Source organism: Monodelphis domestica, chromosome 2 (assembly GCF_027887165.1).
Source record: "Monodelphis domestica isolate mMonDom1 chromosome 2, mMonDom1.pri, whole genome shotgun sequence".
Lineage (NCBI taxonomy): Eukaryota > Metazoa > Chordata > Mammalia > Didelphimorphia > Didelphidae > Monodelphis > Monodelphis domestica.
The window spans coordinates 27,316,141-27,329,166 of NC_077228.1; the positions used below are offsets into that span (position 1 = coordinate 27,316,141).

General features: G+C 41.6%; 1 protein-coding gene across 1 annotated transcript in view; it reads right to left on the bottom strand.

Moving 5' to 3' along the window:
• The window catches only part of RNF11 (ring finger protein 11), a 75,278-nt gene extending 62,800 nt beyond the window's left edge, over positions 1–12,478 (bottom strand). Inside the window, exon 1 of the mRNA XM_001362563.5 lies at positions 11,839–12,478. Within this exon, the coding sequence (XP_001362600.1) occupies positions 11,839–11,961 (123 nt within the window). The 5' untranslated portion in view covers positions 11,962–12,478. The remainder of the gene's footprint in view (positions 1–11,838) is intronic.
• Positions 12,479–13,026: the final 548 nt, after the last annotated feature.

Consider the following 13,026-nt stretch of genomic DNA (forward strand, 5'->3'; position numbering starts at 1 on the left):
GCCTTGTGTCAGTTTGGAAACAATTTGATGACAGATTGAGAAACCAAGAGAATAGGTTGCATTTAGTCAGAAATGGTTAAATCCTTGTGCACATTATCACTATAGCTTTGACTCAATGCAGAAACAAACCTATAATGCTTCAAACACATACACACTTGTTGTCCAGAGTGGGGGGAGGGGGATATATTCAACATAACTAGGCTACTATTTATAGCTGAAAGTGCCATTAAAGAATTTTTGCAAAATCCCCTTGTGATCACCATCATCAGAGGTGATTATGATCAAATATAAAAACTTCTGCCCCTTCTATCCTTCCAGTCTTCTTACACTTTACTATGTGAAACTTTGGTTTCTTTGATGTTACTTGCACAAAATACTTCATCTCTCAATTCAGTGCAATTTCCTTTTTAAATTTAAAACATTTTAAATTTTATTTTCAGTTCCAAATTCTTCCCCTCTCCTATTCAATCCAACTCGACCCCACCCACTGAGAAGGCAAGGCACAATATCCATTATATATTAAGTCATGCAAAACATATTTCCACAGTGGCAATGTTTTTTTTTTTTTAAAGGAAGGAAGGAGGGGGCAGCTGGGTAGCTCAATGGATTGAGAGCAAGGCCTAGAGACAGGAGGTCCTCAGTTCAAATCTGGCCTCAAACACTTCCCAGTTGGATGACCCTGGGCAAGTCATTTAACTCCCACTGCCTAGCCCTTACCACTTTTCTGTCTTACACAGTATTGGTTCCAAGACGGAAGGTAAGGGTTTAAAAAAAAAAGGAAGGAAGGAAGGGAAAAAATAGGTTTCAATCTGTGCTTGTGATCCATCAGTTCTCTATCTGGCAGTGGGTGGCATTTTACATCATGAAGCTTTTAAAGTTGAGGAGAATCACTCTATTAATCAGTTACTAAAGTTTTCAGAGCTGATTATTCTTATAGTGCTGTTCTTGCAAGCATTGTTTTCCTGGGTTGGCTTACTTCACTTTATCATTACAATATTTCTTCCCAGACTTTCCTGAAATTATTCTTTGTTATTTCTTGCAGCACAATAGTATTTCATCAAGTCATATACCATAAATTGTCCAGTCATTCTCTAATTAATGGGTATCCCCTCAGTTTCTAATTCTTTGCCACCAGAGAAAGAGGTGCTATGTTTTTTGTATGTTTTCCCCACCTATCTTTCATCTCCTTAGGGAATCAAAGGGTATGCAGTTTTATAGACTTTGGTTCATAGTTCCAAATTGTTCTCCAAGATGCTTGGAATTGATACAGCTCCATCAACAGTGCTTTAACGTACCGGTTTTTTCCACATCCCTTCCAGTATGTCATTTTCCTTTTCTGCTAACAGTCTGATGGGTGTGATAGCACCTCAGAGTTGTTTTAATTTGGATTTCTTTAATTATTAGTGTTTTAGTTTTTTAGTTGATTTGTTAGCACTAAGTATATCATGTTATTGGCAAAAATTATTTTCTCACTCCTATGCTTATTCTTTCAGTTTCTTTTTCTTGTCTTATTGCTATAGATAGCATTTCTAGTATAATTCTGAATAATAATGGTGATAATTAACACCCTTGCTTTACTCCTGATTTTATTGGAAAGGCTTCCAATTTATCCCCATTACAGATTTGCCTGTGGTTTTAGATACTATTTTTCATCTCTGTGCATTTTGACTATCTCTCATGCCCTGAATTCTCTCCTTCCCCATCTTGGATTCCTAGTTTCTCTGGCTCCTTTTAAGTCCCAGATAAAATCCCATCTTCTACAAGTTGCCTTTCTTTATCTCCCTTATTTTTAGTACCTTCCCTCCAATGAACATCTCCAATTTCTCCTGTATTTGCTTTTTCTAAATAGTTATTTGATAGTTGTCTTGGTCTCATAAGATTGGGAGCTCCTTGAGAGCAATGACTGCCATTTGCCTTGCTTTGTATCTTTAGAACATAGCAGAGAGACTGGTACTAAATGAATGCTTAGCAAAAGACTAACTCCTCCTGTTGATATCCTACCTCTCTCTCCAGGCCCAACTCAAAGGGCACCTCATTTCAGACCAATCAACTAGAAAGAGTTCTTGTCCTGCTCTCAGGCTATATCTCATATAATCTTTTATTCCTCCTAGATATGTGTAACTTGGGTTATGTCAGTTAACATTTTTTGAGCACAGGACCTGTGCTAAGTGGTAGGGATATAATGTAAGGCTTCTAGAATTATAGTCCCCAATCTCAAAGAGAGTCTAAAGGAGCAGATAACATGCCAACAAAATGTATCCTGGATAGACTGGAGAGCACTTAAGGGCTCAGGAAGATGGGAAAGGCTTCTTGTAGAAGGCAGAGCTTTAACTAAGAATTAGAAGAAGCTAGGAAAGCCAAGAAACTAACTCTAACAAAGATTTAGAAAAATCTTCCCAATACCAAATAATTTCCCTAAAGTGAAACAGACTACCTTGAGAGGTAAAGTTCTCCCTCATTAGAGTTCTTGTTGGAGAGGTTGGACTACCTGTCAGTGAAGTAGCAGAGCTCAGTATGGGTTGGACCAGATAACCTGTGAAATTCTGTGTTTCTACGAGAGGGAAGGAATTTACTGGAGGATTTTTTTAAAGTGAGATTTTTTAAAGAGTGTATTTAATTAAGAGTATTTTTCTTGGTTACATGATTCATACTCTTTCCCTTGCCTCCTCCCATCCCCCTCCTGTAGTCAATGTTCAATTCCACTAGGTTTTACATGTATCATTGATCAAGACCTACTTCCATATTATTGATATTTGTACTAGGGTGATTGTTTTAGAGTCTACATCCCCAGTCATATCCCCATTGACCCATGTGATCAAGCAGTTGTTTTTCTTCTATGTTTCCACTCCCACAGTTCTTTCTCTGGATGTGGATAGTGTTCTTTCTCATAAGTCCCTCAGAATTGCCCTGGATCATTGCATTGCTGCTAGTAGAGAAGTCCATTATATTCAATTGTGCCACAATGTAGTTGTGTACAATGTTCCCCTGGTTCTGCTCCTTTCACTCTGCATCACTTCCTGGAGGTTGTTCCAGTTCACATGGAATTCCTCCAATTCATTATTCCTTTCAGCACAACAGTGCTTTCATCACCACAGATACCACAATTTGTTCAGCCATTCCCCAAGTGAAGGGCATCCCCTTATTTTCCAATTTTTGGCCACCACAAAGAACACAGCTATAAATAGTTTTGCACAAGTCTTTTTCCTTATTATCTCTTTGGGGTATAAACCCAGCAGTGCTATGGCTGGATCAAAGGGCAGACAGTCTTTTAAAGCCCTGTGGGCATTTACTGGAAGATTTTGAGGGAAGAGGAAATATAGCTAAATCTATGAATAAGGTGGAGCAGCTGGCTGGGACAGTAGATACAATACTGAGCCTGAAATGAGGAAGAGTTAGGTTCAAATACAAATACACACTTAATCAACCTCTCTGGGTCCCTGTTTCTTCTCTATAAAATGGGTACAGTAAAAGAGGCTTCCTTATAGGGGCTATTTGTGAACCAAATAAGATAATGTATATGAAGCATGTGGTACTATAGCACTTAAAAGTACTATTTAAACATTAGCTCTTATCATTAAAAAGAGGGGCAGCTAGGTTATGCAATGGAGAAAGTACTGAATTTGGAACCAGGAAGGTCTTAGTTCAAATTCTGCTTTTGAGTATAGGCTGTGTAACCTAGGCAAGTCACTTAACTTCTCTGCTTTAGTTTCCACTTCTGTAAAATATTTAATAGCACCTACCTTCCAGAGTAGTTGTGAGGAAAAAATAAGATAATCTTTATAAACCATTAAACGTTATATAAATGCTAGCTATTAAAGGATTATCAATTTTTAGCATGGTATATGGCCAAGTCAATAAACCCCAGTGGTACCCCATTACCTCCAAAAACAATAATAAAAATCTTTTTTTTTAGTTTTTAAAGCTCTTTAGAACCTGGCTCCCCCCTCCCCCTTATTCTTTACCTTAGGGCTCTCCATTTATGCTATGATCCAGGAACACTGAACTCCCCCGCTATTCTTCTGATACCTCTCATTCCATGCATTTTCACTGTCTTCCTCATACCTGGAATGTGCTCCTTCCTTAACTCTACTTCTTGGGGCTTCAGGTCTCAGTTAAAAGTTCACTTGTAAGATCCTCTCAAGTGCTATTGGCTTCCCTCTATTGATTACCTTCAATTATCCTTTCTCTAGCTTGTTTGTATATATTTGTTTGCTTGTTTTCTCCTCCATTTGACTGCTGGCTCCTTGAGAGCAGGACTACTTTCTGCCTTTCTCAGTGCTTAGCATGGACTTAGTAGTGTTTGGTTTATGTAGGTGATTAACACATCAATGCTTGTTGACTTGACCTATGTGAATCAATGCCTGTAGTTTTCAGAGTGACAAAGATGATTTACAAGTGAGGAAGGTTGGGGAGAGATGGAAGAAAAGGAGTGGTAGGAGAAATTTCAAAGTTATGGATAGGAGGGGAGGGTACTTATTGATAATGAGATAAAGGGCATGACCATCTATGTGTGGTTATGACTTGTCCAAGGTCATAAAGGGCTGGAGCTAATAGCAGAGCTAGGCCTAAGAACCAAGGACCTCCTGGCTCTGTATAATGTACTTTGTTGAAAGGTGTTTATAAACCAATTTTTTTTGTTAAATTATTTAAAATGTACAGCAAGAATTTAATATATCCTTATATGATATAAATGAAATCATTCCAAATTTCCCATTGTCTGCTTCAGTCAAAGTCAGTCTCCTGATTGTCCCCCAAATTCCCTGAGATCAGTTCTGCTTCTGATGTTGAAGTGATGTAGATCTGGTCCCTAACTTTGTCTTTATATTTTCCTCCCTCCTTTCTCTTACTTTTCTAAATTTTATTCATTTTTAAGACCTTGTTCAAATTTTGCTTTATGTCTTTCTATGAAGTCTTCCCTGATTGTTAGCTGATTCTGGGGTGCTTGGTGACTTGGCTGGATATTGGGAGGTTGGAATCTTTAAAGTATGACCTGAGAAAAGAGATGAATTTGATAGTTGTCTTTTTGATTATCTGAGGGAGATTGATATGAGAATTGGAGCTAGAGAAACACTGGGAGAGGGGCTAGCATGCCCACATAAAGACTTATCTTCCTGAATTCAAATCTGACCTCAACACTTACTAGCTGTGTGACCTGGGGCAAGTCACTTAGTCCTGTTTGCCTTAAAAAAAAAAAATTAGAAGCAGGTTGCCAAAGAAGATGTTTGTGAACAAAGGGAAGCCAGATGAATGTCTTGAATTTTATTGAAAGACTAAGGCAAAACAGCATTTTAAGACAGGTTTGGAATTAAAGGAGCAAGTTTTGAGGATAAATTTATTTTCATAATATTATTATTGATTAGAATTTAGGCAGTAGAAGAATTTAAGGCTGTGAACAGTGATGCTCTTGCCCCCTAAGGTGAAAAAGGTAGAAAGTCTGCTTTGGAGCAAGACTGTTTGGAATGTTCACATTCAACATCCAGCTGGACATCTCTACCCAAATGTTTCAAAAGCATCACAAACTCAAGATGTTCAAAACAAAATTTATTATCTTTATTCCCTAAAAACATCTCTCTTCCTGATTTCCTATATTCAGGCAGCTGGTAGTACAGTGCAATAGAATGCTGGAATTGGAGTTAGGAAGACCTGAATTCTTACCTTTCTTCAGACACAACCTCTCCCAATTTCAGGTCCCTCATCTATAAAATGGGGGCGATAATAGCACCTACCATCCAAGGTTTTTATGAGAATCAAATGATGTAATATGTGTAAGGTGCTTTATAAACCTTTAAATATTATATAAATGCTCTGCAACTCTGGAGTTATCATTCATTCTTCCTCCTCTCTCAACTCCCATATTCAATCATTTCCTGAATCTTGCTGGATCTTCTCTCCACTCATTTAGCTACCACCCTAGTTCAGGCCCTCATTATCCCTGGCTTGGACTATTTTGACAGCATTGATTTCCCAGCATCCCCTTCATCCTCCACACAGCTGCCAAAGTGATATTCCTAGGCACAGGACTGACCATGTCTGGCTCCTGGTTCTCTACTACCTCTATGATGAAATAATAATTCATCTGTTTGGCCTTTAAAGCCATTTATATTCTCTCTCTGAACTATCTTTCTAGATTAATTACCCAATTCTTCATTCCAACTAGAATTTGCTGTTTATTCCCTGTATGTGACATCCATCCCCATCTCCAGGCCTTTTCATTTCATAGTCCCCCCCCCCCCCCCCCCCCCAGGCTGCCATGCTTACCTCCCTTTCCCCCAAGCTTCGTGAAATCTTTAGCTCCCTTTAAGGATCAGATCAGTTCCTCCTACAATAGCTCATTTCTGCTGCTCCCCCCCACTTGCTAGTGTCCTCTCTTCATCATAACTGTTTTGTATACATTCCTTACTTATTTAGGTGCAGATTATCTATTTATCAAGTAGAATATACATTCTTTGATGGAGATATTGTACTGGGTTTGTCTTTGTATGCTGGGTCTTTCAAACAAAGTCTCACTATAGTAAGCACTAAATAAAAGCTGGTTGGTTTGAAATTAATTAAGGCCCTTAAGCAGCAAATGACTCACCTTTCTTGCCTTCAGGTAACCCTACAGTTAGATCTAGAATTGTACCCAGGCATATTCCAGAGGAAGAAAGAATTCTAACTCAAAAATCAAAGGGGTAAAACACAGTGAAAGCAATGTTGTTTCAATGTGACTTGTTTAGACAGTAACATCCCACTTCTCCAGAAATCAGGTTTTCGATTATCCTAGACATCCAGAACACAGGTATATCCAGAAGTAATGTGAGAAAGGTCTTTGATGCAATGAGCTCTCACTAAAACCCATGAGACTTTGCTCTATGCTTTTTGCCCAAAAATGTATGAAAAAATATGGTATCATATTAGAAGCAGGATCATATATTGACAACAGCACTGAAAGAAAGAGGCACACTATTAACCATCAGACAGAGGACTTTTCAAGCTCAGCTTTCTGAACTCTCTTTGGCTTCCTTTAGCATAGGGGCAAAAAAGTGCCTAAGGGCATCATAGAATTGCTCAGAGTATGACAACAAATATTCATTGGGTCAAACAATATGACAAAGTTACTATCATGTATAAGTTATAGTGGTATGGATTCAGTGTGTTTGTTGGGGGAGGGGGTTCAGAAAAGCAGAAGACCCAATGGAGCAAAGAAAAGATAAACCAAGTACATGGGTGCCAAAAGAATAGAAACCAATAAGTGCTGTTAGAAGAAAGATAGGGGAAGGTTTCATAGAGGAGAGTGGGTAGGCTTATGACAGGTAGGAAAGGAGGTAGCTAGTGTTCTAGACATGAGAAACATTTATTAAAAACTGAATGAAGAAGGTTTGGTCTCCTTTTTAATTAGCACAGAAAGGTTTAATATACTTGAGAAAGAGCTGACAAAAACAGCTAAAGTGAAACTGATGACTAAAGGGAGTAAATTTTAGTTAGCTGGATTTTTCATTTATAAGGAATTCACCATTCCCTAAATATGCTGGCTAAAGGAAGTATCCCTATATTACTATTTAAGCTTTGAATAATTATAACCTTAATAAAAATATCCATGCTTACTGAATACACTAGAGACCTTAAAGGAAAAAAGATTACCTTCAAAGATTTCTGCAGTGCAGAGTCCTAGATGTTTAAAAAGATGCCCTTGAAGAAGGCTGCAGGAAGTCATTGTATAAAACATTCAAAATGTGATATTTTATTTCCTTTTTTAAAATTCCTAAAAACATGGAAGAATCAGATGAACTTTCATTTGATAGAATGAAAGGAGCATTTTGTATTCTGGAATCCAAGGGCCCTAGGTTTAAATCCTGCCTGATACCAGCTATGTGATCGTGGACAAGTCACTCCACCTCCATGGGCCTCAGTCTTCAGACTTCTGAAGCACCTTTCTGCTTCTGGATAGATGATCCTTATTAACAGCTTTAAAAATTTTCCTGGGAGGGTGGAGTTAGGAAGATGTTTCCAAATATAGTTTTAAAAAGAGTCTTAAATTCTACTTCTACATTGAAACCCAATATCTAAATCTGGACCATTCACTATCTGAATGGTGTTTTAAAACTAGATTTTTCTCTTCTTCCTCCTACCATTATTAGCAGCAATACAGTATAAAAAAATTTTTTTAACTTTCCCTCTCCCATCCCAAAAAAAAGCTTAAAATTTTTTTACTTAAGTAATAATAAGAAAGAGGCAGTGTTTGGGTTGGAGTCAAGAAAATGTATAGCCATGAACAAAGTCACATAGTCTCTAAATGTCACACACCAATTTCCTATAGATTATAAAACATATGGTCTCCAAGGTTGGGAGGATTACAGATCTTTCACAAATCACAAAATCTTTAACATGTATTTTTTACTCCTTAAGAAAAAAAATAATTCTAGGGGGCAGCTGGGTAGCTCAGTAGATTGAGAGCCAGGCCTAGAGTTCAAAATCCAACCTCAGACACTGCCCAGCTGTGTGACCCTGGGAAAGTCACTTAACCCCCATTGCCTAGCCCTTACCACTCTTTTGCCTTGGAGCCATACACAGTATTGATTCCAAGATGGAAAGTAAGGGCTTAAAAAAAAAATTCAAGATCAAAAAGCAATGTTATGATTGAACATAAATTCAAAGTTCTACTCCCCAAAACCTTTATCCTCATTAAAGGGCATGATATGGCTGGGTTTTATGGCAAAAATTTAAGAGAATTTCTATTTCTGTCTCCACCACAATCTTTCATGAACACAAACTAGTCAAAGAATGATTTTTAGTAAAACTTAAATTACTGTAATGTTGCAAAACACAAATGGGCAGATTGTGAATGTACACACAGCAAGTGCTCCAAGCACCACTCATTCCTTGATAAATATTAATTAGCAAGCTCTCATCCAAGAGACAAGGTGCAACAATCCTTTTTGGAAGTGCTTTCTTCCTTCAACTGATCCCAACTGCACATTTTTATGTACATATACACATATATACACATCTTTAACTAAAATATGAGATGAAAGAGAATCTCTGTTTAGTCTCCTAGGAGAGAGGTGCTTCTTATTCACTGCGGTGTTTATATTCAGAATCAAATTGCCTATACAAACAGGATAAAAGGACTAAAAGACAGTAAATGCAACTATATGATCCAAAACATTCAAATCTTGGGAAAATGCAAAAGAATACCATTGAAATTTGATCTTCAGATTGGTTTCCATATAAGAATAATTAATGTAAAGGACAAACAGGGCTGAAAATATACATGGTTCCTATAAGATACATAACAGCATTCATCTTCAAATGGCCTACATGTCACATGGGTGAGAATAGTAGCTGGATTTAGAGTCAGTGCACCTGTGTAAAATAAGGCAAGTCAATTACTATACCTTTTCTGGGTCTGAGCCTAGCTGTTTATCAAATGAGGGGGTTGAACTAGATAATCCTCCCTATTCCTTTCCAATTCTAAATCTATGGCTCTGTAATATGTATTGATTTTAAAAACTGTCCAATTGAGGCAGCCATGTGGCTCAGTGGATTGAAAGCCAGGCCTACAGAGAGGAGGTTCAGGGTTCAAATCTGGCCTCAGATTCTTCCTACCCATTGGCTCTGGGCAAGTCAATTAACCCCTTACCACTCTTCGGCCTTGGAACCAAAACACAGTATTGATTCTAAGACAGAAGGTAAGGGGTTTTAAAAAAGGGACTATCCATCCTGCAAACTTAAACAAATAGCATAGGGTTATTTTAAAGTTGTATACACGTTAAATAATAACTACTAGAATTGTTTGTCTAGATTCAATGGAAGTAACAAGGTTTAATAAGTTTATTCTACAGAGGACTTGGTGGACATGGACATGGTGTAATAAAAACAAAGCTTAAAGGCTGCATCCTAACTAAATCCCAATGGTGTGATACCACGTTTGTCTCTGTGTAATTACCTACTCCCTGAAAAAAAATTCTTGCTTCATCTATCATTCCTTCCTTAAGACATGACAAGCCTAAAAGATTTCCTGTAGTTGTGTGTTAATTGTTTACTATTTCTTTAAAAAAAAAAAGCATAGGAAGTTAAATCTCCTATCTTATTAACAAAGGGAAAGTGTCTGAAAGCACCTGGAATGATGAATCTGAGCAAATCTCTTTTCTCTTTAGGAAAAAAACAAACATGGCTGACAGTGGTTAAGTCCTAGGTTTCAACATTCTCTAGGTATGCAGGCCACTAAATCTCTGAGCCTTAATTTTCTCAAATGTAAAACGGGGATAATACCAGTACTTTTTATGTCACAGGGTTGTTGAAAGAAATATATGAGAGGTATGTATAATATATGTATAATTTGTACAGTTTTTATTCTCTAAAGGAAATAGTCTTTTTGAAACTATGGTATCAAAGTCTTCCAGTTGACAATGAATTATCAATAGGTGGCTCTCCAGTCACTGAAGGCAAGTAGTTCTTAATTCATTAGGATTTAAGTTCCTTTAAAGAAGACTCTAGTTTGGTCAGGAAGAAATGGGTTCAAATTACATCTCAGACACTGAATGTATGTGATCCTGAAACCTCTCCATGCCTTGGTTTCCTAATTTTTTAGAAGGAGAGCTTGGATTTGAGAGGTCCTTTAATGTCCCTGCTAGGTGAAAATCTATGACCTGCTTTTGTCTTTATATCCTGAGCACCTAGTACATAGTAGACTCTTCATAAATATCTGTATTTTAATTATCTCCTCATGATAAAAGACAAAAAGCAAAAGAAGACACTATTACTAATACCAAGCAAAATTTCAAGGGAGGGTTTCCAATGAAATCCTACCTGGCTTTGGGATTCAGACTGACTAGAATCATGAGAAATTTCACTCAGGGTCTTCAGTTTCCTTAATAAAGAAGCATTTCTAAACCCTCAGTTATTAAGATATCAGAAAACCCAAGCTTTTTTTTTTTTTTTGAGAGGTGAGAGCTGTAGGGAAAGCGCTTAAAGGAGAAGCATACCTTAAAAACAAACAGAACCAACACCAGCTTTCTTCGGCTTCCCTCACCGTAATTTGGAAAGAGGAATACATTTGGACCTAATGTGGAGACTTTCTAGCAGTGCCACCTTTCCTGACAAAGGATGCTTTTACGCACTTAGAGCTTCACCACCTCCTACCTCAGGGGCAAACAACAGCGAACCTTAGGTTTTTCGGGTGTGAGAGGGCCACAGATTTAAACCCAGTCATGAGAAAAGCACAAACCTAGACAGTGATGTCACCACATGAATCAACAAAGGAGGCACCCCGGCCGGCCAAAAGAACTAATCCCCCGGACGTTCAAATGAAGGGATCCCCAACTCCAATTGCCCCCAACCCCCACATACACAAAGTACTGTGGCTGAGCAATGTTTACATTTTTAAAAGCCAAGATTAGGTAACCTCGGGAGGCCTGGGCGTCCGGGGCTGGGATACTCGAGGAGCGGCTTCGCTCTCGGTCTCCTCCAGGGGGTTTAATTCTGCACCTGTAACAGGAATTCCCTCACCCAGGAGAAAGCTGAAGCACCCCCTCCCCAGGCTAAGGAGCTGGGGAGATCGCGACGAAAGAAGGCCGACCCCGGGGCAGGCTTTTCTAAGCGTTTCCACACCGCCCAGCTCCCCTCCAGAGGGGGGCGTGGTAGGGGGCTCGAGGGGCTCCAGTTCCTTTAAGTCCCCCTGAGTGCAGGGGGGAGGGCGGGGAGGAAAGACTCTGCCTACCGGGTCGAGATCCTCGCTCCTCCCGGTGCCCCGGCCCCAAACTGGGCTTGGGAAGGAGGCCGGTGACAGCCGGGCCCTCGGCGCCGCCCCCGGCACTTCCCACCTCCCCGCTCACGGCCTCCAGCCGCCGCCTCCCCTACCTGATATGGCGGCGGCGGCTCCTGATCCGGCTCGGTGCCCTCCCCAAAGCTGGCCCGGTCCGACTGAGACTCGTGGAGCAGGGAGATGTCATCCGAGGTGGGGGACTTGAGGCAGTTCCCCATCTTCCGGGAGTGCGTGCGGGGGCCGGGGCGGGAGAGGGGGGATCACTCGAGGGGGAGGGTCTGCGGCTGGCGTGGGGGGGCCTGGGGCTCCGCCACCTCCCTCCTGGAGGTCGCTATCGCTTCTCAGGCCAGGCTCAGGCGGGCCGGCGGCGGCGGCTCATCCCCCGCGGTGGTCCCGGGCAGCGGCGGCTCCCGGCTCCGGGCTCGGGCTGGGCCCCGCGGCAGCGGCCTGGCAGGGAGGCCGGGCTCCGGCTCCGGCTCCGGCTCCGGGAGGCGCTGGGGGCGGGGGAGGGGCCGGAGGGGCCGCGGCTGCCCCGGGGCCCCGCCCCCCGCGAGGGCGGCGGCTCAGAGCCGGGCCAGCCGAGGCCGGAGGGGGCCCGGGGCCGCCGACACGGACACCGCGGACACGGCGGGTATCGGCGCCGCCGGCCAGGCCCGCATCCTAGCCGACCCACGCGAGACCGGGCAAGGCAAGGTACCACCACAGCCAAGCGACCGCCGCCCCCTCAGCGCCGGCCGCCACAACGAGGCCCGGCGCGACGCGGCGTGGAGCAGGGCCTCCCAGCGTCGTGGCGTCATCGCGCTATACGTGCTCAGGCCTCGCCCTCCTCCGGCAGGACCCGGGGACGCCACTATTCTCTCTGGCTTCCCCTCCCTCCGTCTCTTCCTCTCTCCCTCTCTCTCCTTCCCTCTCCCCCTGCCCCTCCTACCTCTTCCTTCCCTCTACTATTCCTTCCATCCCTCCGTTTCTTACCCTCCCATCCTTCTTTCTCTTGCCCTTCCTCCCTTCCTTTCTTCCCTCCCCTCCCCTCTCATCCTTCCCTCCTTATCCTTCTTCTTCCCTGCCCTCCTCCTGTCTTCCTCCTCTACTTCTCTCTGGCCTCCATCTATCTCCTCCCTTTCCTTCATCCTCCTCTTTCCTTTCCTCCTTCTCCTCCTTCCACTTCCTTACTCCTGTCCCTTCCTTTTCACCATATTTCACCTTACCTCTCTCTGACCTTCCACCTCTATTCCTTTTTTATGTTTCTTTCTCCTCTCCCCCTCCTGTCACTTCTCTTTCATCTC